The sequence below is a fragment of the Diceros bicornis genome, chromosome 31 (assembly GCF_020826845.1).
Source record: "Diceros bicornis minor isolate mBicDic1 chromosome 31, mDicBic1.mat.cur, whole genome shotgun sequence".
Classification (NCBI taxonomy): Eukaryota; Metazoa; Chordata; class Mammalia; order Perissodactyla; family Rhinocerotidae; genus Diceros; species Diceros bicornis.
In genome coordinates this window covers 1,197,612-1,221,032 of record NC_080770.1, presented here as the reverse complement: position 1 = coordinate 1,221,032, position 23,421 = coordinate 1,197,612, and the positions used below count along the sequence as shown (strand labels likewise).

At 65.2% G+C, this 23,421-nt stretch overlaps 3 protein-coding genes and 1 non-coding gene across 6 annotated transcripts; 3 read left to right on the top strand and 1 right to left on the bottom strand.

The window, feature by feature from the left end:
• Positions 1–2,459: 2,459 nt before the first annotated feature.
• On the bottom strand, positions 2,460–8,502 carry PIDD1 (p53-induced death domain protein 1). The gene is made up of 16 exons (XM_058526094.1): positions 8,439–8,502; positions 7,343–7,722; positions 6,549–6,962; positions 6,022–6,231; positions 5,883–5,937; positions 5,508–5,709; positions 5,300–5,425; positions 4,975–5,154; positions 4,748–4,895; positions 4,498–4,633; positions 4,263–4,413; positions 4,008–4,131; positions 3,813–3,931; positions 3,622–3,735; positions 3,288–3,493; positions 2,460–3,051 (listed from the first exon to the last, which is right to left on the bottom strand). Exons 2-16 carry the CDS (start codon positions 7,644–7,646, stop codon positions 2,793–2,795), a joined length of 2,748 nt encoding a protein of 915 aa, XP_058382077.1. The 5' UTR covers positions 7,647–7,722; positions 8,439–8,502; the 3' UTR covers positions 2,460–2,792.
• A 2,576-nt stretch (positions 8,503–11,078) lies between these two features.
• RPLP2 (ribosomal protein lateral stalk subunit P2) lies at positions 11,079–13,186 on the top strand. 2 transcript variants are annotated; one of them, XM_058526093.1, is made up of 5 exons: positions 11,079–11,177; positions 11,316–11,439; positions 12,021–12,069; positions 12,870–12,968; positions 13,074–13,186. In XM_058526093.1, the coding sequence occupies exons 2-5, from the start codon at positions 11,317–11,319 to the stop codon at positions 13,145–13,147; spliced, it is 345 nt and encodes a 114-aa protein (XP_058382076.1). In that variant the 5' UTR covers positions 11,079–11,177; position 11,316; the 3' UTR covers positions 13,148–13,186. The 2 variants fall into 2 exon arrangements, with proteins under 2 accessions (XP_058382076.1, XP_058382075.1); XM_058526092.1 differs by having other exon boundaries at positions 11,081–11,177; positions 13,071–13,186.
• On the top strand, positions 12,113–12,247 carry LOC131395898 (small nucleolar RNA SNORA52). The gene has a single exon (XR_009216400.1). It is a non-coding gene; the product is annotated as a small nucleolar RNA SNORA52 (small nucleolar RNA).
• A 3,339-nt stretch (positions 13,187–16,525) lies between the features above and the next one.
• PNPLA2 (patatin like phospholipase domain containing 2) lies at positions 16,526–21,689 on the top strand. 2 transcript variants are annotated; one of them, XM_058526085.1, is made up of 9 exons: positions 16,526–16,818; positions 18,608–18,840; positions 18,925–18,990; positions 19,354–19,563; positions 19,878–19,938; positions 20,097–20,273; positions 20,399–20,531; positions 20,740–20,862; positions 20,952–21,689. In XM_058526085.1, exons 1-9 carry the CDS (start codon positions 16,632–16,634, stop codon positions 21,220–21,222), a joined length of 1,461 nt encoding a protein of 486 aa, XP_058382068.1. In that variant the 5' UTR covers positions 16,526–16,631; the 3' UTR covers positions 21,223–21,689. The 2 variants fall into 2 exon arrangements, with proteins under 2 accessions (XP_058382068.1, XP_058382067.1); XM_058526084.1 differs by lacking the exon at positions 16,526–16,818 and adding an exon at positions 16,893–17,118.
• The last annotated feature ends 1,732 nt before the right edge of the window (positions 21,690–23,421 follow it).

Genomic DNA, 23,421 nt, shown 5'->3' with positions numbered 1-23,421 from the left:
AGGCAGGGCCTGGCCTCAGAGCTTCCTCAGCCTGCGGGCAGTGGGTCTGGTTCAGGCTGAGCCAGCCAAGCGAAGCCACCTGCCCCAGGGACCCTAGCCCCTGGCTACCTCACCGAAAGCTGCCCCGTGGGTTCCTGTCAGCAGCCTGCAGGCTGATCTGTCTAGGGCCCTGGAACCCAAGGATGGGGCACTCTCTCTGCCCGGGCACCCTGTGTGCCTCTGTGTGGGGAATCCAGTGCCATGGGGTGGAGATGGGTCCGTGCCCATCTCGTGTCTGTGTGACCTCTGTGTCTGTTGGGAGAAGGTGCACTTCAGGGAAACCTCAAGCTGGGGCAGAGGAAGACACGCCTGGCATCTGGAAAGGCTGGGGAAGGGGTGGCTGTCTCAGAGGCTACTGGCTGCCACCCACAGGCCAGCTCACCTGGCAGGTCCACAGGGCTTGGGAACTAGCTCTCCCAGAGGCCTCTCCCTGCCAAGCTGCCCTCCTCCCCCCAGGGCCTCAGTGCCAGGGACCTGCTTCTCCATTCCCCAGCCTGCAGAGAAGAGTCTGACCTCTGAACTTCACATGGCTTCTCCCTTCCCATCCCCACCACCCCCTCCAGGTGTAGAGTGGCCGGAGGCCAGCTCTCTCTGCTGCCCCAGGCCCTCGGGGGCAGGGTCTCCATCCTCACTCTGGTCTCCCCTGCCCTCTGCTGACGGAGTGAGCCCTGCCTCCCCAAGCATCCCCATACCCCACTCTCCTGAGGAGGGACACCTGGATGATGGGGGGTCTCGGAAGTCAGACAGACTACCTAAGGGGGGAGGGGAGCAGTTGTCCCAGGAAGAGGGAGGCAGGCTGGGAGATTCCAAGCCTAGGAAAACAGTCGGTCACAGGACTGAGAAAAGTGAGATCGAAGGGGTGCTACCTGGCTGCAGGGGGGGGGGGTACTGGCAAAAGGTCCTCTGACCCTGAACCCCCTTTTTCTGTCCTCACACTGTGGTCCCATGAGACAGCTGTGGAAGGCCCTCCCCCTCCCCCTATGTTGCCATAGAAACTCTGCAGCCCCAGCCAGGCCTGAGGCCCCAGGGCTCTCAGCCCTCACTGTCCCACCCACTCTCCACTTCAGCAGCCAGGTAAACTGAGGCCGCAGGCAGGCTGTGCCCCCCCGCCCAGACCACTCACAGCACGATGCTGCTGCATCCAGACCCTCCCAGGGGTAAAATTTCCCACAAATGAAGCCGCTGAGCTCCCCCACCGCCCAGAAAGGTGATGGGGGGTTGGGCTCAGAGTCCCGGACTGGCCGCTAGATCCCCGTTCAATCCCTCCCAAGTCCCAGACCCCTAGGGAGGCGTTTTCTGTCCTGCCGTCTGTGGGGGCCAACCTGCCGACAAAGGAGGCGTGGAGTGTGGGCTGCGGGATCCCCTCGGAGGCCGACTCAAACCTCTGTCCAGCTGGAGAGGGTCCGGATGGGGCTCCAGATGGACACGCTATCCCCCGCCAGGCGATGGCGACTCCAGCCACGCACGTGTCCACACGCGTCCGGCTGAGTTGCACGTGTGCGCCCCCCACGGCCTGGCCTCTGCTCCGTGGGCTCTGGCCCCAGGCTCCCACCCCGCGGGGACACGTGTGCACGGGGAGCGCGCCCGGCACCACCCGCGGCCGAGCACGGCCTCCCACACCCGAGCGGCAGCGGGTCGGAGCATCCGCCCGCCCGGGCCCCGCCGGAGCCGCCTTGTCCGGGTACTTGTCACCTCCCCCGGACGCCTCGGCGCCCCTCGGCCCCACAGCCGCGCCGCACTCGGGTGGGCGCCGCGTAGGGAGCAGCCGGCGGGCACTCACCGCGCGCTCTGCCGCCGCCGCCGCCGCCGCCGCGCTCGCCTCCCCGCCGTGCCGCGCGTCCGGCTGCACCTAGGCGCGGAGGCGCGTCCGCTCGGCGCCGCGCGCGCTCCGCCCCCGGCTCTGGGCCGGCGCGCGGGCTCCGGCTCCCCCTCCCGGCCGCCGAGGCCACTGCGCCCGGCCGCATCCCGGGCCGCAGGTCCCCAAGGTCTTTCCTTGGTCTCTGGGCCTCGCGCCCCTGCATGGGGCTGGGACCCAGGGATTAGGGCCATCGGGCCAGCAGGTGGCAGGGAGCGCTGCAGCGAGGGGAGAAGCGGTCTGGCCACACGGTAGGTGCTTGGAGGGGACTAAGTGGGCCAAGCGCCCGCCGCCAACAGGGCAGATGCACAATCCCGCATACAGGTGACTTTGTATCCATAGGTGCTGGGGCAGCTGCAGCGGCTACTTTGTAGCAGAGCTCCTCTCCCTCCTGGGGAAAATCAGGACCAACAGGAGGCGCTGGGCATGTAGGAGGTGGGAGAGGTGAGGGGTAAGGAGCAAGGGCTGTAGGGAAGTCTGCATACAGGGCCCCTCCCCGCAGGCGCTGCCACTGCCTTCCAACCACCCCTCCACCCAACAAATAAACTGAGCTCGGAGACAGTGGCCAGAACAGGGCACGTTTGTTAACACACTGGGGTTACTGTCCCCACACACAGGGAAGCCTGTTTTGTTTGTTTTGGTTTCTTTGCTGAGGAAGATTTGCCCTGAGCTAACATCAGCTGCTAATTCTCTTTTTGTATGTGAGCCACCTCCACAGCACGGCCACTGACAGACGAGGGGTATATGTCTGTGCCCAGGAATTGAACCCCAGGTCACTGAAGCAGAGCACGCCCTACTTAACCACTAGGCCACCAGGGCTGGCCTGGGAAGCCTTGAAAGTGGGGGCCTCTGACCACTGGCTAGGGCATGGCAGAAGGCAGCCCAAAGTCAGTGGGGTCTAGGCCTGGGCAGGCTCTGGGGTCTGTGATGCCGAAGGGCCAGGTGGGGTAAGGTCTCCAGCGGCCAGGCTTGTGCGCCGGATGCCATCCTGGTACTTGCGGCGGCCGAGCTCCAAGACAGCCCGAACCTCTTCGGCCACGTCCTGCCGGTCGCTCTGCTCCAGGGCCTGTACCAGGAGCCCCACAGCCCCTGGCTGACCAGCCTGGCGCTCAGCCCAGGAGAAGAGCATGTGGCGGATCTGCCCGTCCAGGTCGTCCCTGGGAGGAGGGGGAATGGTGATGGAGGGGCCCAGCGCAGGACCACCCACCACACCCAAGGTCCTGCCACCCTCCCAGGGGGGGTTCCCTGCTCCCTGGACCCCCCCTTTCCTGCCTGTTTGCCCTGCCCCACCGCCCCTGGGTGGAACTTCAGGCAGCCTCAAGCAAGGCCTCCCTGGCAGCCAGGACCCAGGCCTGAGGCTGGCCCGGGGCCCGGGAGGCTCAAAGGAACTCACCGGAACTCGTGCCGAATTCGCTGCAGCTCACGGTAGGGCAGGCCCAGGTGCAGGGCCACAGCCGGCCAGTCAGGGCCCAGACGCCCGGCCACATTCAGCAGGTTGCTCTGGGTCAGGAAGCCAGTCTCAGCATCGCCCAGGTTCAGAGGTCCCAGGGAGAGGCTAGCCCCTGGCCCCTGCCCAGGTCCCTCTGACCCCCGCAGTCTCTGTTGGGGGGAAGGGGTGCAGTGAGCCCTGGCCTCTGCCCCAGCTCCACCCCGGTATCTCTGGCCACTCCCAGGCCTCTCTGCACCACCCCTGCCCCCTTCACCACACTGCCCCCGCCAGCCCACACCGGCAGCTTGATGGGCAGAGTGGCCATCCACAGAGCGTCCGCGCCCTTCCTCCGCCGGGCGGCCTCAGCCTCCTCAGGCACCTCTTCGGGCACTGCTCCCCGGTAGAAGGACACCTGCGGGCGGGATGAGGGGGGTTCAGTGCTCTGGCCTCTGCCCAGGCAGCCCGGAGGGCCCTACCCCATCGGCCCACCTGGCCCCTCACGGCCTGAGCCTGCCGGTCCAGGGTGGTGGTCACATACACCTCCTTGACGTTCTTCAGGTGCGAGTAGAAGACAAAGCAGACCCTGCCCTCCACGCAGTCCGGGCGGTCTGGGGGTGGGGGACGGCTCAGTGGGGAGCCTGGGGGCGGACCCCAGGGTCCCCTCTCTGTGGGCATGGGGCATACCGGCATCCACATCAATGCCCCTCTCAAAGGCGGCAAAGAATTTCTCGCCCTCGAACATCTCCACGGTGTCGGAGGGCTCGGGGCCGTGGTACCGCTCCAGCAGCCGCCGCAGGGTGGCATCCACCTGGGGCGACACCCGCCAGCTCGGAGCCCAGCGCCCTGCAGCCCCGCCCTGGCCCTCTGGACCCCGCCCTGCTGCCCTCCCAACCTGACCCTCCTGACCTGGCCCTCCCAGACCCCTGACCCTGCCCCCACCTTGTTGAGGGGCAGACACTGCAGCAGGACCTGCTCGGGGTCCCGGCGCCTCTGCAGCGCGATGAGATTCACGCGGTGCAGCCGCAGCCGCTCCCAGGCCTTCCGCGCCAGGCCCCCCACACAGGTCTTGGTGGTGTACCAGAGCCAGTACCTGGGAGGGCTGGGGGTGAGGTGGGGCTGGACGGACAGGGGTGGGTTGGGGAGGGGACTGGGGAGGCTGGAGGGGTGCACTGACCAGGAAAAGTGCGTGACCTGGAAGCGAGCATACAGGTGGCTGAGCTCCAGTGCCACCTGGGCTGTGATGTCATCCCAGGTGGCTGCAGGAGGGGCCCAGTACAGCAGGTGCAGGCGAGAGCGGTCCAGACTCAGGCCTGGGGACGGGAAGGGGCCACAGGCTCAGGCCTCCCTGGCAGGGCTCCCCTTCTGAGCACTGCTCCCCCATCCTGTGGCCACGAGTCCAGGTCTGCCACACGGCCGCCTCTCACCTGTGACGCCAGGGGGCAGAGGCAGCTGCACAGTGACTGGCTGGAGGAAGCTGGGGGCGTCGCTCTGCGAGAGGCACAGCAGGGGGCTCACGGCCCCCTCGGGCTCCTCCAGCAGAGCTCGCAGCTCTCTGCTGGCCATATGCACCACCTGGGGCAGACAGGCCCCCTGAACACTCACCTTGTGCTGAGGTACCACCCTCTACCCTCGGCGGCCGCCCCGCTCGTACCTGCATGCGGACGTGAAGAGGCTCCTCGGTGGCCCCAGGGGGGAATGTGACCTTGACCCCAGGATGTCCCGAGGAGCACAGCAATGTCCCCTCTGGTGGCACCAGGCAGGTGTCAGACACAGGGCGTGAAACCACGAGGAACCACGAGAAGTGGGGCACCTGGCAGTGAGCCCAGAGCCGCTGGGCGGGGGGGTGGGGTCAGAGGGAGCAGTCAGAGGGGAGTCAGGGTCAGGGCAGAGGGGCAGAGCTGTCCGGCAGGGGTGGACGGGGGTCTGGGCTGGGCCGCTCCTGGAGCTTCCTCCCAGGCAGGCAGGACAGCCCTCACCTTGGGTGCCTCTTCCTCCAGGTAGGTCTCCAGGTCACTCCAGCCGTCATCACTCAGGGTCCTGACCACCACCTCACGGCAACGCCGGGCCCGCGGTGGCACAAAGAGCAGCCACAGGCCCACCTCCTGCAGGCCAGGGTGGTGTGAGTGCTGGGGCCGGGCCTGGGCCCTCCTCACCCGCCCCCGCCCCACCCCGCCCCAGCCCTGCCTGCTGGAAGGCCACCCCGTGGGGCTGCAGCTCCAGGACGCCACTGAGCAGGGAGTCGTGGGGACCCAGGGGGACGAGGCATGGCTCCGGCAGCCACAGTCGATAGCGGATGGTGACGGGGGTAGCGGTGGCCCCAGCAGGGAACTGCAGGCGCACGCCACAGGCCAGGGTCACGGAGCAGCCTTGGGGGGTCACAGGGAAGCTGAGCGAGGACAAGGTGAGCATCAGGTCAGACACAGAAGGGGCTGTATGTCTGAGTCTGGCACTGGGGAACCCTAAGAGAAGACCCCCGAGGCATGGGCAAGGTGTCCAGCATGGACAGGGTGACAGGGTGGACAAGTGCCCCTCCAGCCCCACCCCTCCCCCACCTCACACCTGTCCAACTCTGAGGTCAGGAACAGTCTGGGCATTTCCGGGACCGTGGGTGTCCCTGTGGAGAAACAGATGAGTGGTGAAGACAGTGATGGTGCCTGCATCCTGCCCGTGGTCTGCCCCTCCCCAGCAACAAGCTTACCTGGGGGACTGCCGGGGTCTGGCAGGGCCTCACCCAAGGGGTTCCCCTGCAGTCGCACAAAGGGGGCGTCCAGGAGCTCGGGGGGCACGTCCCGGAGCTGGTTGTCCCTCAGGTCCAGCCGGGTGAGCAGTGGGAGGTGGGCCAGGCCGGCGGGCACCGAGGCCAGGCGGTTGCTGTGCAGAACAAGGAGCCGCAAGGACCGCAGCCCCGCTGCAGGCAGGCACCGGCTTAGGGCCAGCAGAGGACCACTCAGGGCCACCCCGGCCCTGGAGCGTCAGGCCAGGCCGCTCATGCTAGGGCCTCCCGGAGAAGCCCTGCCCTGTGGCTGGACTGAGAGACTAGGGCAAGTCTGCGCAGGGAGCCTCGAAGGCGAGAGAAGTGGGGAAGCAAACGAGGGCTGCCTACGAGGAGCGGGGGCTCCAAGGTGGGCCGAGCCTGTGTGTGCGGGCCCCTGCAGAGGCTGGGCAGTGGCCGAGGGGAGCTCCCATCAGGCCCAGTGAGCCCAGGGGTGTGTGGCTGCTACTCACCAAGGGAGGCCGGGAGGGTCTGCAGCCGGTTGGAGGCCAGATTGAGCTCGGCAAGGCTGCTCAGGCCTCCGATCTCCGGGGGCAGAGTGTCCAGAAGGTTCTCAGAGAGATCGAGGCGCTGCAGGGTGGACAGGGCCCCCAGGGCCATGGGCAGTGTCTGCAGGCGGTTGTGGGTGACAGCAAGGAAGGTGAGGGCGGGGAGGGCCCCCAGGGCCTCAGGCAGCTCTGAGAGGCAGTTATGAGAGAGCAGGAGGGCACGCAAGCGGTGCATCTGCGGGACGCAGGCTGGCAGCGTCTCCAGGTTGTTGAAGCTCAGATCCAGGTGAGCCAAGCTGGCCAGGCCACTCAGGCTGGCTGGCAGCGTGGTCAGGGAGCCCCGGAGGCTGGCACCCCATGCATCCCGGCGTTGCCCACCTGGGAAGGGGGAATGCAGATGCGACTCAGAGCCAGAGTCCCAGGTCCCAGCGTGGCCCTGCCAGCCAGGGAAGGAGCTTCGAGGAGGCACAGACCTCCACCCCAAGCCCACCCAGACAGACAGACAGACAGACGGAGATACTGGAGAGACACCAGCAGACGGAGGGAGGCAGGGACAGAGACCGCAGGCTCGTCTCAGCTGATGGCCATCACCCATAACCCACCCCAGGAAAAACCCCTACACTGGGGTCTGCTGGGAGACCCCACTGAGCAGCTGCAGCATCCAGGAGCTGCGGCTCTGCCAGCTTCACCTTGGTGAGGGGGAGTTGGGTAGAGCTGCACAGAGAATAGTGATGGGGCTGGGACCAGGTGGGGCTCACCTTTGAGGACCAGGGAACGGAGGCGCGGCAGGCTCCACGGCACCCGGGCCAGGGTGGCCTCCAGCAGCTGAGGGTCCTCGTGGCCACTCAGCTGCAGGAACTCCACCTCCAGCAGCTGACGGGGCTGCTGGGCACACAGGTGCAGCAGCCGGTGGCAGCCCCCAGGGTACAGGTCCAGGCTCAGCCGGTTCCCAGCCAGGAGAGGGGGCACCCCGAGCCCTGCATCCACAGCATCTGTAGCGTCTCTTGCAGCATCTTCTGCAGCAGCCGCCTGGGGCTCCAGCCCCTCCACCACCGCATCCATCGCCCACCGGCCGTCCTCGGGGGCCAGACATGTCCCAGCTTGCCAGGCAGGCCTGCTCAGGCAGAGCCCAGGGAGGCTGCAGAGTCAGGGGGAGGAGGGGGTGGGAGTGGGGCTGGGCCCTCCTCCCAGTCAAGGGAACAGGGACTCTGGCTGGGAGGAGCCCTTCAGCCAGGCCAGCTGGTCCACAGAGCCCAGAGCCTAGGCTGGACAGATCATGGCTGAAATGGGGCTGAGGAATGGGACCCCCAGGTCTGGGAGGGCAGCAGATAGGGAGATCCTTGTGGGCAGAGTAATCTGGGGAACCTGCTTGCCGTGGGGAGAAGGAAGTGAGGCTTCACATCCTACTTCTGGGCATTTGGACAAGTGACTCTAGAACTGTCGGCTCATCCTGGCTGTCCCTCCCTCCCCTCCTGGACGAGAGGCCAGGGTCCTGCCCCACCTCCAGACTTCACACTCAGCAGCTTTGACAGGAGGGCCAGAACTCTCATCCACCACGTGGGGGCGGTGGCCCAGGCCAGGGAGGGTGTGATTGTGCCCGCCTATGTCAGAGACGTGAATGGGAGAGGGAACCTGGGGTCTGAGCCACTGGGTGGCTTTGGGGTCCCGTCGGGACCCCACCTCCTGACCCCTGGAGGAGGGCTGGCCCGCCACCTTCAGTTCACACCTCCGTCCGCTAGGGACGGCGGTGCCCGGCGCCTTTGGGGCTCACATGGCCTGGATCCGGTTCCGGCCAGGAGAGCGCGCCTTCCCCGCACCCCCGCCGTCCCACGGCCGGCCTGGGGCCCGCGGTACCTGCGCTCCAGGCCGGGCGCAGTCCCGGGTGCCGGCTCCGCGCCCAAGTTCCCGCCGGCGCGCTTCCGGGCGGGCTGACTCCGGGCGCCGCCCCCTCCGGGCCCCGCCCCGTCAGAGAACGCCCCTTGCTCCCGCTGGGGTCCGCGGGCATAGTCCTCAGGGTCCCTCCCCGCCTTGCCTGCCCTCTGCGGCCGGCCGCCCTGGAGACGCGGCTGAGACCCCATCTGCCGAGCCGCCCGCCCCGCCGCACTGTTTCCTGTTATCTGCATCTGTCGGTGCCGTCCAGCCTTCCCGTCCCGCCGGGAAGGCCCGCTTTGCGCGCCACGAGACCCGCCCCTTCAGAGGTTCTCGGCCCAAGGCCCGCTCTGCTCGGGGCTGTGCATTCCTGGCCCCATGTTAAAATGAGCTGGTGCAGTCTCCGGGCAGCGGGGAGGGGGGCTTGGGGGCTTTGGGGGCTGATGGCAGCTGCTGCCCCACACCCACCCCCTGCCAGAAGCTAGAGCTCTCAGTGTTGTGTCCTTCCCCAGCCAGCCCCAATGGCCTCTTTCTCCAGAAGGCCTTCTGGGGCCTCCTCTCAGGCCCTGCGGAGTGGGGCCCCAGCTCCATGTCCTGACTTTATGGGTGATCACTCTGGGCCAGGTGCTGGGCGTCCTCACATGCTGCCTCCTTCAGTCTCTGTCTGCATCTCACCAGGGAGGAAAGGGAGGCTCTGAGAGATCAGATTTTGCCCCAGGCCACGTAGCTGCTGCATGCCAAAGCCAAGACCCTCAAACCAGGTCTCTGTCTGACTCTCAAGAGAGCCCCCCACGGCCTGTGCTCATTCTCCCCTTCCTTCACCCAGTAGAGTAGGTGCTCTGCAAACGAACAGATGAACACATCTAGTTATGCCTGCTCTGCCCCAAATCACATCGTGTGCACCCTCTTTCCTCCACCCCCCAAGTGACTGCCATCCCCCCCACCAGGATGGACAGTTCCTCCTAGGCCTCCATTCTCCCCAGCTTCTGTCCCCCATTCAGTTTCTGCCTAGCTGCCAGAAGAATCTTCTATAAAATCCCTCACAGGAATATTATTCAGCCTTGAAAAGGAATTAAATTCTGATACATGCTACAAGATGGACGAACCTTGAGGACATTATGCTGAGTGAAATAAGCAAATCACAAAAGGACAAATACTGTGTGATTCCACTTATTTGAGGACCTAGAGTTGTCAAATTCATAGAGACAGAAAGTAGGATGGTGGGTGCCAGGGGCTGGGGGTGGGGGATGGGGAGTTAGTGTTTAATGAGTGTGGCATTCAGCTTGGGAAGATGGAAACAGTTCTGGAGATGGATGGTGGTGATGGTTGCACAAGTGTGAATGCACCTAACACCACTGAATTGTGTGACTAAAATGGTAAATTTTATGTTGTGTTATTTTACCACTCAAAAAAATAATCTCAATGTGCCCCTTCCCTATGTGATTGCAACAAATTCCTATCCTTGTGAGGATGGTCTCCCTGCTTGACCCCAGCTGTGTGACCTTGAGCAAGAAAACCCTTCTGTGCCGGTGCTCCTCGTCTATAACATGGGCGGAATGACTACATGACGCCTAGGGCAGCTGTCTGTTTTGCGTTAACACACAAGCGCTTGATGCCTACACACGAGGGCTCGCCCTGTTAGAGCCCCCATGGGCCGGCTGCTGCCTTGGGACCCATCTCCAGCCACTGTGGGCCTCTGCATCTCACTCCTCTGCCTGCTGCTCGCCCCAGATCTTCGCAGGCCGGCTCCTTCTCGTCTTTCAGCTCGGGGTCAGCGCCTCGTTCCCTCAGCGTCTCTCTCAGCCTGGGACTGCCTCGTTTGTTCACTTTGCACCCCTCGCACTAGAAGGTACGTTCTGCGGAATCACGTCAGGCTGTCCCCTCTCAGGACGCCAGCCTGCAGCAGGGTCCCTGACATGGAGGAGTGACATGTGCTGATATCCGCGTGGATGCTAAGGTCAGTTCAGAGCCGACACGGCCAGGGCGGGGGCCGGTCACTCGGACCTGGCCACTCCTGACCTGGGGGGCAGCCACTAGGCCCAGGCGCCTCGGTTATGCGGTGTGAGTGTGAGGGGCGGCTCGCCCGCGTCACCCGGCCCGGAGAGGATGAGCGCCACCTGCCCCCGCCGAACACCAAGCCTCTGTCCCAGCGGCAAGGAACTACCTAGAGCCGGAAGCGAGGCGGCCTGAGCAGCCTCCGCGCAGCCCACGTGCAGCCCGCGCAGGCAGCAGCGCGCCGGCGCTTCCGGCAGCCGTGCACCACGGGACTTGTAGTTCGCTGGCAGCATCGGCCGCTCCCAAAAGGGGATACGTCCCAGGCGTGGCGGCCGCGCTGCTTGCTGGGAGCTGTAGGCGCCGCATGGCATGCTGGGAGCTCTCAACGAGAGCTGTGGCCTCGCGCCTTGCTTCGCCCCGCAGTCCCAGAGATTTCAGGGGACCCCCGCCCCACGCTGTACAAGAAGGCTGCCCCGGAACTGCCCTGAACTGCCCTTCGTCTTTGCTGTGGCGGCTGCGGGACGGAACGGGACGATGGCTTCTTCTGCGTCCTCATTGGCTGAGCGCCGCGTGACGTCACTCGGAGGCGCCCCCGCGGGGCGCGGCGCGCGGGTCCCGGAGGCTTCTGGGTAGCGGATTACCCCCGCCCCCCGCGCCGGCGCCTTCCTTTCCGTCCCCGACGCCGCCGAGGTCGCACGCGCGAGGCCTCTCCACCGTCGCCGCCGCCGAGTGAGTGGGGTGGCTGGGCCGGGGTGCGGGCCGGGTCGGGGCCGCGGGGCGCGGGGCGGGCTCGGCGGGAGCCCCGGGCCGGGCCACGCGCGGCCGGGAGGGACCTGGTCACGCCGCCGCCCTGTCCTCCCGCCGCAGGATGCGCTACGTCGCCTCCTACCTGCTGGCCGCCCTGGGGGGCAATACCTCCCCCAGCGCCAAGGACATCAGGAAGATCCTGGACAGCGTGGGCATCGAAGCGGACGACGACCGGCTCAACAAGGTAGCCGCCCGCAGCGCCGGCCGGCCCGGAGCTCCGCGCATGGGGCCCACTCCTACCCGGTCGCGTTTACCTTTGGAAAGAGCAGTTTACGTGTCCGCAAGTTTGGGGGAGGCCTGTGCCTGTCCACGTGGTCGTGTCTTGGTTTGCGTTTTGGGGCCTTGATCCAGCCCCGAGGGAGCAAACGTGGGTGTGAGGCCACGTCCCACCCCGCGTGGCTTGGTAGAAGTACAAGGCAAGTCACGTGTAATTAAAAAGTCGTTAGTAGCTACACTTTTGCAAAAGGGAAGAGGGCACACTTCAGTGCCGTCTTTTTTTCTACGACTTACTGAAAGCATTATTTCCACGGGTAGTAACGAGTCTTAGAAATGTGGTACAGGTTCTCACTTGCAGCCCGTTTTCATTCAGGATTCAGAGATCCTGCGTGTGGGTATTAACTGCAGTGGGTGGTGCAGGCCCAAAAGCCTCAGGGCGTCTCCTCGTTGTGCCCGAGGCCAGCCCTGCCCTGGCTGGAGGAGGCGGTTAAGTCCCACGGGTGTGATGGTGGGTTCCTGGTAACTGCTGGCTCTGGTTGTCTGCTCTAGGTCATCAGTGAGCTGAACGGGAAGAACATTGAAGACGTCATTGCCCAGGGTGAGATTGTGTGTGCGTCAGGTGTTGGGGCGCTTTGTTTTCACTGTCCATCCTAATGCCTGCTGGTCAGCCTGTGGCCTGCCAGGTTTCGCTTGTGGACCAGAGCACCGTAGGAGCCTCGCCCGGAGGAGTAGGCAGGGCTTCAGTGGGCTCATGCCACGGGTGCTTCTAGACACTCCTGGGGGCAGGGGGCGCCCTCGTTTCCTGGGCGTGGCTGCTGTGCCTGCAGTGTCTGGGGACTGAGATCTTGTAAACAAGTCTGATCACGTGCTTTGGATGGGAGGGGGTTGGGAGCAGAGGCTGGGGGTGCCAGGGATGACCACAGACCCATGCCTCCCTTTGCTGGGCAGATGGTTTTGTAGTGACATCAGCTTGGAGCTGAGGGGACCTGTTTGGAAGCTGAGTTGTTGGGGCAGCTGTTTCTGTCCCTGGGCACGTGATGGGGCAAAGCCAGCTTCCAAAACAGTCTCATTTATGAGCTCACTGCTCGGGACGAGGGTCTGGACACAGGCAGCAGGCTCATCGCTGCCTGGTTATAAACGTGTTCAACTCACCTACGAGGTGGAGTGCTTTGGCCCAGCGGCTTCTGGAGGGGTACCTGGAAGCTGAGTCCCCAGATAGAAAGTTTCTGGGGCTGGAGGTGTGTGTGGCAGAGCCTTCTGTCCAGGAGCAGGGGAGCCTGTGCGCTGGCACTTGGGGATGGGCCTGATACATTGGGCAGATGGTCTCGTCACTCTCCTGGATTAGCCTTCAGGCCAAACACCTGCTCTGGTCTCACCTCCCTTCTCTGGTTTTGGTAGGTATTGGCAAGCTGGCCAGCGTGCCCGCCGGCGGGGCTGTGGCCGTCTCTGCTGCCCCGGGATCTACAGCTCCTGTTGCTGGTTCCGCCCCAGCCGCAGGTAAGTGGAGGCTCAGGCAGCTGTGGTGGTGGGTGCCCTGGGGTCTCTGCTAGGAGTCTGCTCTCCCTGCTGGCCTCGCTCACTGGCCTTTTCCGCCCGCAGTAGAAGAAAAGAAGGAGGAGAAGAAGGAGGAGTCCGAGGAGTCAGACGACGACATGGGATTTGGCTTGTTCGATTAGAGTTCCACTCCCCTGCAAATAAAACTGTTTTTAAGTATCTCTCCAGCGGTCCATGAGCACTTGGTCAGAGCGTGGCTTCTGCACTCTGGCCTCAGTGCAGGGCAGGTGGGGGCCCCATGGTGGGTGGGCAGGCCTCATCCAGGAGGGGCCCATCCCAGTGAGGGGGAGCGGCTGAACCCTGGTTGGGGGGGTGCTGACGATACAAGGGTCTGGTGCAAAAATGAATGCTTGGGGGGGGTGCTGTTTTGGGTGTGGCCAAGCCTTGAGCGGGCTCGGGAGGGTACATGAGCTCCCTTCTTGGGCACGGTCCTGGCTCTTGAGGTCTGCCAGCGCCTTCCCATTGAGTGCAGCCTTCAGGGGGACACCCAGGAGAACTTCAGAAGCAGCAGTGGGTGGTCTGCACTGCTCATTGAGGTGGCTCCGGCTGGGCAAGGCCAGCACTTCTCCCAGGACCTGTGATGGTCTTCAGTCACATGAGAGGAGGTGTGGGGGTGGGTGCGTGGACCCTGCATTTCTCTGCAAGGGTCAGTGCTTCAGCTCTACCTTAATCCCTGAGCAGCTTGGAGCACTCATGTAGGTTATCTGAGCCTCAGTTTCCCCAGCAGTCTGATGGGCCAACACCTGGGCACGTGTGGAAATGGCTTGTGGGCAGTGACATTGGGCCACGTGCTCACTGGGTCCTTTTGGGGTGGGCTTGCCCATACCCTTCCCACCAGGCTCTGTCCTGGAATGTGGGGGAGAGGGCAGAGGCCCTCCCACTGCCCACCAATGCCAGGCCACCTAGGAGACAGTGCTTCCCCCTCCGAAGGCTCTGGGTTGGTTGGCTGTGGTATGGTGTGTAGCTACTGTGTGCAAGGCCACAGCACTGGAGAAGCACCTGCCCCTGTGGAGAAAATAATCAGTATGACAGCAGACAGCTGGGCTAGGGAGGCTTCCCTTGGGTAAGGCTCCAAGACCTGAAGGAAGAGGCCGGGGGCAAGAGTGCAGGGGTGTGAGGAGAAGAAGGTCTGAGACCCCTTGGGTTACCCAGAGGAGCGGGAGAATCCATGCTGCAGGGGTGTGGGACATGGAGCCAAGAGAAGGACCACTGCAGAGATCCTGGCAGCATGTGCTGTGAAGGGGGGTGAATGGGGCTGTAGATGTCGGGGGTCACAGGTGGTGGGGGACCACAGCCCTAGGCTGGGGTAGAGGGCCCCCCAGAGAAGTGGACCCAGGGTCCAGGGCAGAGCTCACCATCCCAGCCTCAGACTCGAAGAGAAGGCCCCTGTGTGGGCTGGAGGACACCATGGGAGTGGGGACAAGACAACTGCCTGGTAGAATCATCACACACCAGACCCCAGGGCTTCTCCACCGGGCCCACCTCCCACCCCCACCCAGGATTCCTGGAAGGGCCGCCCTGTTCCTGGCTCCAGAGCTGACAGTCCCAGGGGCCTGGAGGGAGGGAATGTACTCAAAACAATTCAACCGTGTGTGGAAATGGGGGCAGAGATCTCCCTGCACTGGGGCAGCACCACCCCCCAAGGCCCCTCAGAAGCAGGGAGGGCCTGGACCCTGGCCTCTCCTTGGAGCAGGTCCGGAGGGGACCTTCTTGGGTCCCGTGCTCAGCCTGCCCTGCCTGGCTCCCGTCTTGGTTGTCATGCTGGTGACCCCTGGACTTTCCTGCCCAGCCTTGGGTTCCACCCCATCCCCACTGTGAGGCACTTGTGCCCCTGCTGTCTCCAGCAGCACCCCCAAGGGCTTGGTCACTAAAGGCCCTGATGGTCCTAATGGGACCACACCCTCTCTGTGCTGTTCCTCCATCCATACCTCCATGGGATGGGGTCCCATGCAGGGAGAAGGACAAGTCTTTGTAAGTCAAATTTGGTCAGATCCGGACCCCTGCTTTCTCCTGTCCCAGGGCCCAGGCCAGGGCTCCCCTCTCCTTGCAATCCCCCCACCCAGGGCCTTTGCACATGCGCTTGGGTGGCTTGGGCAGCCCTGTGCGCTTCCTGGGTGAACTCTGTGTCCACACACGTTTCACTCCTCTAGGTCCTCATTTTGAGCTTATGTAAACACTGTCCTCTGCCCCCGATAGGGCCGGGTCTTCATTGACCCTGCTCACTGTGCTACCCTGTGCTGGCGCACATGCCAGGCACACCATCGGTGCTAACAATGGTGCTAGGGAGCACAGAGGCTGAGAGCTGGACAGCATGACCCCAGATGGCCGTGTCCTGGGGAGGCCCTGGTCTGGCGCCTGGGCCTGGGCCTGGGCCTGGGTGGGGGGGCAGTCCCATGCCACAGCCAGATTGGCCGCAGCCCTGGCACCAGCTGCGTCCTGAGCTGAGCGCCCGCCTAGGAGTGAGTGTGTCTGGGGAAACACGCACACTGCCCCAGGAGCCTCCCCACCACCTCAGCATGGATCAGCCCCTTTGCGAGGTGGCGTGAGGTGCAGGGCTGGCTCCTGGAACCAAGCCAGGCGAGGCCTGACCCACACGCTCCAGGAGAAAAATGCGGAAAAGGGGTGGCAGGGTGACATCATCCGGGGTGCTCCACCCGCTGGGGCAATTAGCGGGGGCGGGCAGGGCCCGAGTCAAACCCAGGTAGACCCCACAGGCTGAGGAGCCGGCGTCGGACGCAGGTACGACCCGGGTTAGTGCCCAGGAAGGGGGGCCGCGGCCGGCAGGGCTGGGGCCCGGATGTCAGGTGTGGGTTCGCGGCGGGCGCTGGCTCTGAAGTAGTCTGTGTGTGTGTGATTCGCATCCGGCCCTGGATGTCAGGGGGTCAGGCTGTGGACGAATCGGTGGACACTGGGGGTCCCTGCCCTGGGCGAGCTCCTCAGTGTCCCGGGCGGGTGTTGTAGGCGGACCCCCGAGGGAGGGGTCAGCAGATGCCTAGGCAGCAGGGCCCTCCCCTCGCGTGGTCTCGGGGCCGAGGGCGAAGTCTCGGGCCGAGCTGGGCCACCGGGGCGGGAGCGGGGTCCCGGGGTCGAGGTGAGCCTCGGAGGCCGAGGTCGGGGCTCCAGGGCCAGGGGCGGGGTCTCAGTGGCCCTCTGGGGCGGGGGCGGGGCTCCAGGGCCGGGGGCGGGGTCTCGGGCTGAGGTCTCAGGCCCGAGTGGGCGTCTGGGCCGGGGGCGGGGCTCCACGACCGGGGGCGGGGTCTCAGTGGACCTCCGGGGCGGGGGCGGGGTCTCGGGCTGAGGGCTCAGGCCCGGGTGGGCCTCTGGGACGGGGGCGGGGCTTCAGGGTCCGCCCCGAGGGCGCGGCCGTTCCTCTCGCCCACGATTGGGCCGCGCGTGCCGGCCCCGCCCCGCCCGCTTCCCCCGCGCCCACCCCCACTAAAAACACTGCCTCCGCCACCGCCCCGCGCAGTGTCGCCGCCTCCGCCGGCGGAGACCCCGAGCGGGAGTGACCGAGGGACCGCCGCGTCCGGCTCCAGAGCGAGCGGCGAGCGCGCGGTGCACACCAGCCGGCCGCCCGCGGAGCCCCGGAGCCCGGCGGCCGCCGCGATGTTCCCCAAGGAGGCGACGTGGAACATCTCGTTCGCGGGCTGCGGCTTCCTCGGCGTCTACCACGTCGGCGTGGCCTCCTGCCTCCGCGAGCACGCGCCCTTCCTGGTGGCCAACGCCACGCACATCTACGGCGCCTCGGCCGGGGCGCTGACGGCCACGACGCTGGTCACCGGGGCCTGCCTGGGTGAGCGGGGCGGGCGGGGCCGGGGGATGCTCTTCGTGAGCTAGAGCGCCCCCCATCCCTCCACACAGGGGCGCTGACCCGGCCGCGGGTGCCACCGGAGCTCCGGGTGCCGTGGGGAGGGGTCTCTGCTCAGGCCGAGGGTCCAATCCCGGGCGCCGCCCGGGGGGCGGGGCCTGGTTTGTTTTGCTCGGATGATGCTCAGGGATTGGGGTACGGCCCCGGCGCGCTTCTGGGCCTGCCTCTGGGCGCAGAGGTTGCGGGACGGGCAGGTGCAGCGGAAGCTGTCAGTGGAAAGAGAAAGTAAGTCGTGGGCGGGACCGTGAGAGCCGGGGGAGGGGCCTAAGCCGCCCCCCTCGCTACCGGCATCGGGCATCGGACCGAGAGCCAGCGGTCACTGCGTCCTGGAGCCCAGGGCCTAGTATGGGGGTGGCTTCTGAAGAGCGCATCTGGGCACTGTGGCCTGGTGCCTCCCGAGGGCCCCTGGAGAAGGAGACCCACAGGTCAGGCCTGGGCATAGCAGACTCTCCCGCCCTCTCCTGCCTTGCACGCGGCCCACCGTGGGCCTGAGTCCCCAGCTGTGGCCAGCCGTTTTTGCTCACCCCATGGGTGGGAGGTGCTCCTGGACTCTCCAGCCCGGGCCTCAGGTGGTCTGTGTGTGCTGGGATGGGCTCCCCCACTCACACACTTCCGGCCTGCCTCTGCGAGGGGTGTTTATAGCATGCCGAGTCTTAGGAGTCCTGGGAATGCTGCCCAGCCCCCAGCCTACTAGAGCAGCCGAAGTGACAGAGGGGTCATCAGGTTCTTGAATGTCTTGCCCAGCAGGGGCCTGTTAGGGTTCTCCCCTGCCCCCTTCTGATGACCTTTGACCTGAGAGGGGTGGGGTGGAAGGAGAACAGCTTTATATTCTTGGGACCTGAGGATTCACGCTGTGGCCCTGCCCCCCCCCCCATGGAGGCCCGCAGGCCAATGCCTCTCAGACCCCCATGCTGGCCTCAGGACACACCTAGGTCCCTGGCAACTAGTTGAGGACATGGCTCCCGCAGTGCCTCTTCCACCCCACTCCCAAGAAGCCTCTTTCTCACCATCCGTCTTGAGCCACTGGAGTCCCCCCAGAGTGGAGGTGCTGGTCCCACACTGCCCCACTCGTGGGCCGGGTGCTGCTCCTGGAGGAGGGCATGGTCCTCAGCTCCTCCCCAAGGCCTCCTGCTCCCTGGCCACTCCTGGGCCTGCTCCCACTCTGGCTTTGTCCTAGGGCAGCACCCAGGGTCCCCCAAGGGGGATGTTGGGAGTTGCCTGCTCTTGGCTGCCGTGGGACACAATCACGTTTTCTCAGCAGTGGTGGGGCCCCACTATTTCCAACCTCGTGTCTCCTGGGCTGTGGGACCCCTGGGCTGCACTGGGCTCTGCGGGTCTGGATCTGGCCAAGTGGGTGAAGACTGAGTCTGGTCAGAGTTGAGCCGCTGTCTTCCCCCTTCCCAGGCTGGGTGCCACACCACGCCAGGCTCAGTGACTCATGGATCGGGGCAGGCAGAGTTGGGAAATACTGGCCAGAGGGCAGGCTCCGGCCCCAGCTGTCTGCCCTCCCAGGGGTGGTGGCCTGCCTCTCTCTCCCCAGGGCAGGTGGCAAGAGTCCCACTTGTGGGCTGCGTCCCATGGTAGGCACTGGGAATCCTCCAGGGTAGATGGGGCGACACTGGGTCTGTGTGCCGGGGGACCTTGGGCATGGAGCCATGGGGGGTGTGCTAAAGCCAGGAGTGCCAGCCCCTGACCCTTGGCCCTGCTGCCCCAGGCGAGGCCGGTGCCAACATCATCGAGGTGTCTAAGGAGGCCCGGAAGCGGTTCTTGGGTCCGCTGCACCCCTCCTTCAACCTGGTGAAGATCATCCGTGGCTGCCTGCTGAGGATCCTGCCTGCTGAAAGCCATGAGCGGGCCAACGGGCGCCTGGGCATCTCCCTGACCCGTGTCTCTGATGGCGAGAACGTGATTATATCCCACTTCAACTCCAGGGACGAGCTCGTCCAGGTGGGCCCTGGTGGGGCCACATTGGGGGTACAGTATGAACCCCGAGGCCCCTGCTCATCACCCCCTCTCTGCCCCCGCCCGCAGGCCAATGTCTGTAGCACCTTCATTCCTGTGTACTGTGGCCTCATCCCACCCTCCCTCCAGGGCATAGTAAGTACCCCCGGGCACCTTCCTGGGTGACAAGTCAGCTACTGTGTGGGCTACGGGACAAGAGTGGGGGGAAGGCCATCTGTGCCCCTGCCACTACCCCTCACTCCTGCCACGGACCGTTGCTCCACTTCCCCCGGGGTTACTCAAGAGCCAGGCCCGCCCGTGGAGATGCACAGTTCCTGTGGCTGCCTCCCCTCCCCCCACCACTGCTGGCTGTCTGCTCAGTGGCCAGGCAGCCCACGGCCAGTGCCCAGTGGGTGAAAGGCCCAAACGAAATAGCCACTGGCTAGGCCCGTGGTGGCCGGTGGGGCAGCTGGCTCACCCTGCAGGCCTCTGACCGTGTGGTGGTGTTCCCTGCCGCAGCGCTATGTGGACGGCGGCATCTCGGACAACCTGCCCCTCTACGAGCTCAAGAACACCATCACAGTGTCCCCCTTCTCGGGCGAGAGTGACATCTGCCCGCAGGACAGCTCCACCAACATCCACGAGCTCCGGGTCACCAACACCAGCATCCAGTTCAACCTGCGCAACCTCTACCGCCTCTCCAAGGCCCTGTTCCCTCCCGAGCCCATGGTGAGCCCCCTGGCCCGCACAGCCTCTCCTTGCTGAGCACTGGGGGAGAAAGCTGCCCGTGTGACCTCTCCTGAGTGACCACGGTGGGGTGGGGATCCGGACGCCCTCTTTTGAGGGCTGGGGATGAGTGCTGTGTCCTGTACAGCTTCTCCACCGGGCGGCAGCCTGTCTAGCCTGGATCGGGATCCAAGGTACCTTGGTGGTGTGTGCGTGTGTGTGTGTGTGTGTGTGTGTGTGTGTGTGCAGGGAGTCTAGGGGGCAGAACAGGGCGTGTCTGGCTCCTCTGCTCCATTTTATCCATCCCCCTGCCTTAGGTGCTGCGAGAGATGTGCAAGCAGGGCTACAGGGACGGCCTGCGCTTCCTGCGGCGGAACGGTGCGTGCGCGGCCCTGCCCAGGAGCTGGGAGAGCGCTTGTCCAGCCCCTTTGGCCAGGCAGGTGGGCTGGGCTGGCAGGCAGGCTCTGTACTACTGGCCCCTGCGGGCCTGCCGGGCTGCGGCCGCGCTGATGGCAGGTGCCGTCCTCTCCACTCAGGCCTCCTGAACCAGCCCAACCCACTGTTGGCGCTGCCGGCCGCCCACCCCCAAGCCCCGAAGGACGAGGACGCGGAGGAGGCCGAGGCGGCCACGGAGAGGGCTCCAGCGGAGGGCCACTTGCAGCCGCCCGGGGAGGATCACATCCTGGAGCATCTGCCTGCTCCGCTCAATGAGGGTGTGAGGGGGTGGAGTGGGGGGAGAGGGGCGGGACCTGGCCTGCGCGGAAGCCGAGGAGCAGAGTGGGCCTGGCCCGTGCCTCCCGGACCGGCCACCAACTCCCCTTCTGCACCCCACCCGCAGCCCTGCTGGAGGCCTGCGTGGAGCCCAAGGACCTGCTGACCACGCTGTCCAACATGCTGCCCGTGCGTCTGGCCACGGCCATGATGGTGCCCTACACCCTGCCGCTGGAGAGTGCTGTCTCCTTCACCATCCGGTGCGGTGGGGAGGGGAGCGCAGGGCACCGGGCTTTGGGGTCATCCATGAGTGGTGGGCACCCCGGGGGAAGAGGCAGCTGGTTGGGGGCGCTGCGGAGATGCCGGGTCAGGGGTTCCAGAAGCCGGGGCACAGACTGGGGTGGGGTGCGGGTGGGCGTCAGGGCCCGGCCATAGCCGCTGAAGCCATGCCTCCCAACCCCGCCCTAGCTTGCTGGAGTGGCTGCCCTACGTCCCTGAGGACATCCGGTGGATGAAGGAGCAGACGGGCAGCATCTGCCAGTACCTGGTGATGCGCGCCAAGAGGAAGCTGGGCAGCCACCTGACCTCCAGGTGAGCCCCTGATTGCCGCGTCCACCGGGGGCCGCAGCCTCCGTGGCCCCCACTAAGACCCTCCCTCCTTGGGTCCCTCCCGGCTGCAGGCTGTCAGAGCAGGTGGAGCTGCGCCGCTCCCAGTCGCTGCCCTCTGTGCCGCTGTCCTGCGCAGCTTACAGCGAGGTGCTGCCCAGCTGGATGCGCAACAGCCTCTCGCTAGGGGACGCACTGGCCAAGTGGGAGGAGTGCCAGCGCCAGCTGCTGCTGGGTCTCTTCTGCACCAACGTGGCCTTCCCGCCGGACGCCCTGCGCATGCGCGCCCCTGCCGATCCTGCCCCCGCGCCCCCGCAGCCCCCGCCCAGCTTGCCCCCTTGCTGAGCGTCCCTGCTCCGGCTTTCCCCAGCCCCCTGGGGTCCCGGTGCTGAGGGCGGGTCCCCCCAGCTTCCCTGCCCCGTGAGGCGGGGCCCTGCGGGGGTTGAGGTTCCCCCCTCCCGGCCTCTCTCCATACCCCCTGCGGAGTAAGGAGAAGGGGGCTTGGCTGTCAACCCTCCACCAACCGCTCACGGGCTGCACTGAGGAGGGCGAGGTGCGGAGGGCCCCACTCACCTGTGCCTTAATCTCCCCCTCCCAGGCCCCACCCTAGGGCTGGGGGCCTGGGGCCCGCGCCTGGGGTCTCCTGGACCTGCGACCCCCGCCCGAGGCCCCCGCCCGTCAGCACAGTATTACTTCTGAGAACTTTGCAGCTGCTCCTGCCTCTGCATTTTTCATGTTTGCTGAAGAATGTTTGTAAAGAATTATTTATTTTCGCCAAAGCAGATGTAATAAATGCCACAGCTCACCCCTGCCTTCTCGGTTTGTATGTGACTCCCTGGCCCCAACACCCTCCCAGCTGACCAGTGTCTCTACAGCTTCAGGTCCGGTCTTCCCCGGTGGGATCCTTGAACCTGGCATTCCAGGCCTGCCCGCCAGGCGGCCTGGGGCTCTCTCCTAAAAGCACCTGTGGGTCTCTTGCCTCCAGCCCACTCCTCCGGCTGGGACCCATATGTTTGCCCCCTACTTTGCCCTGAGGCCTGCTGGCTGACCCTTGGGCTCAGCTTTCCAAGGGCCATGGAAATATTAGGGGACCAAGCTCCCTGCTAAATAAAAGCTACACAATGTTTACAAAAGGTGGCGTCTGCACCTCCACTCTGCGGTGACACAGGGCGTGGGGCTGATTTCAGGGTTGGACGGCTGCGGAGGGTGAGGTTCCGAGCTGAGCGCTGGGGACCTGGGAGCCTCCACTTTGCGCATTTGGCCCAAGGCTCTGTGCGAGGTGCGGGTCTTCCCCTTGTCATGACAAGCCTCACTGGCCAGGTGTGCACACCTTGTTCCCCTGTTCCCTTTCCCCAATGGGTACTCAGTCTCCTGCCACTACACAGGAGGGGTCTGGAAAGTTAGGCGGGGTGAGATCTGGGCAAAAGGGGGCTGGATGTTGTTCTGGGGGACAGACGGTTTCCTGGAAGCGTCCTCTGCCCTGTGCAGTGAGGCAATGTGGCCAGCCCTCCTTGGTGACTACAAGGGCCCAGGGGGTGAGGGGTGCTGGGGCAGAGCCGGGCACTTGGCTGGGTGTCCTGAGCTCTTAGTCCTGCCTGGTTCAGTCCCCACCTGCCCCCCTCCCCCAAGGCGTGGGGCAGCCCCCAGCCAACAATAACGGTCGTAGTGGGACTGTAGGACTGGGAGAGCCGGCCGGGCAGGTCCCAGGTGCGTGTATGCCAAGGGCCGCCCCCCTCGCGTTCTCAAGGTCTTGTACCATAGGCCCAACCTGTTCTAGTTCAGCAGGATCCCAAGCCCCTGGAAAGGCAGAGGCCTCCAGCCCCCAGCGCAGCCAGGTGGGTGCAGGGGCCAAGCTGGGGCTGGGAAGGGGGACCCGAGGGAAGAGGATGGCATTTTCTCCCCCCACAGGAAGGTCACACGCAGGCCCCACCCAGCTCCTCTTCCCAGCCCTCCCCCAGTGGAACCATCAGGGCTGTGCCCCCAGAGGAGTGCTGGGGGGGCTGCCGAGGTGACAACCTCCTGCCCCATCCCACTCACTTGCCTCACACGTGCAAGGCATTTATGCTGCTGATTTAAAATACCGTTTGCTAGTATATTACATGTTTATTGTTTAAAACTGGGAAAAACCCAAATCAGGAAAAGATAGGGAAGAAAGCAAAGTCACCCCACTCCATGAGAACCACTGAAAATATTTTGGTCTATTTCCTCCTTGGCTTTTTCCTACACACACTTTTGGTGCCTTAAATCCAGATCCTCAGGACAGCCCCCCTCTTCCCCTTGGCCTTGCTCAGGAAGGGTCCCCAGGTCCCCGGGGTCATCTGGGCTTCACCGTGCACTCTGGCTCTGCTGGGACAGGCACTTGGGCCTTGAGGGTCAGGGGCGCGGCGGAGTGTGGGGCGAGAGCCAGCTGCCCAGGCAGCGCCGCCGAGAGGCGGGGACACGGTGACAGCAGCGGCTGCAGCTCCGCCCGGGGCCGTCCCACGCCAGGGTCTTGGTGCCTGCAGGGCAGCAGGAGCCGCTCCGGTCCACGCTCCCCGTGCTGGC

Coding starts and splice junctions, on each gene's coding strand:
- PIDD1 (XM_058526094.1), bottom strand. CDS start 7,646: ATGGATGCGGTGGTGGAGGGGCTGGAGCCCCAGGCGGCTGCTGCAGAA. Junction 5,710..5,882: donor CTGACCTCAGAGTTGGACAG/GTGTGAGGTGGG, acceptor GTCCTCGCTCAG/CTTCCCTGTGACCCCCCAAG. Junction 4,132..4,262: donor AGTGTCTGCCCCTCAACAAG/GTGGGGGCAGGG, acceptor GTGTCGCCCCAG/GTGGATGCCACCCTGCGGCG.
- RPLP2 (XM_058526092.1), top strand. CDS start 11,317: ATGCGCTACGTCGCCTCCTACCTGCTGGCCGCCCTGGGGGGCAATACC. Junction 11,440..12,020: donor ACGACGACCGGCTCAACAAG/GTAGCCGCCCGC, acceptor TGTCTGCTCTAG/GTCATCAGTGAGCTGAACGG. Junction 12,070..12,869: donor TGAAGACGTCATTGCCCAGG/GTGAGATTGTGT, acceptor TGGTTTTGGTAG/GTATTGGCAAGCTGGCCAGC.
- PNPLA2 (XM_058526085.1), top strand. CDS start 16,632: ATGTTCCCCAAGGAGGCGACGTGGAACATCTCGTTCGCGGGCTGCGGC. Junction 18,841..18,924: donor CCAGGGACGAGCTCGTCCAG/GTGGGCCCTGGT, acceptor CCCCGCCCGCAG/GCCAATGTCTGTAGCACCTT. Junction 19,939..20,096: donor GCGCTTCCTGCGGCGGAACG/GTGCGTGCGCGG, acceptor CTCTCCACTCAG/GCCTCCTGAACCAGCCCAAC.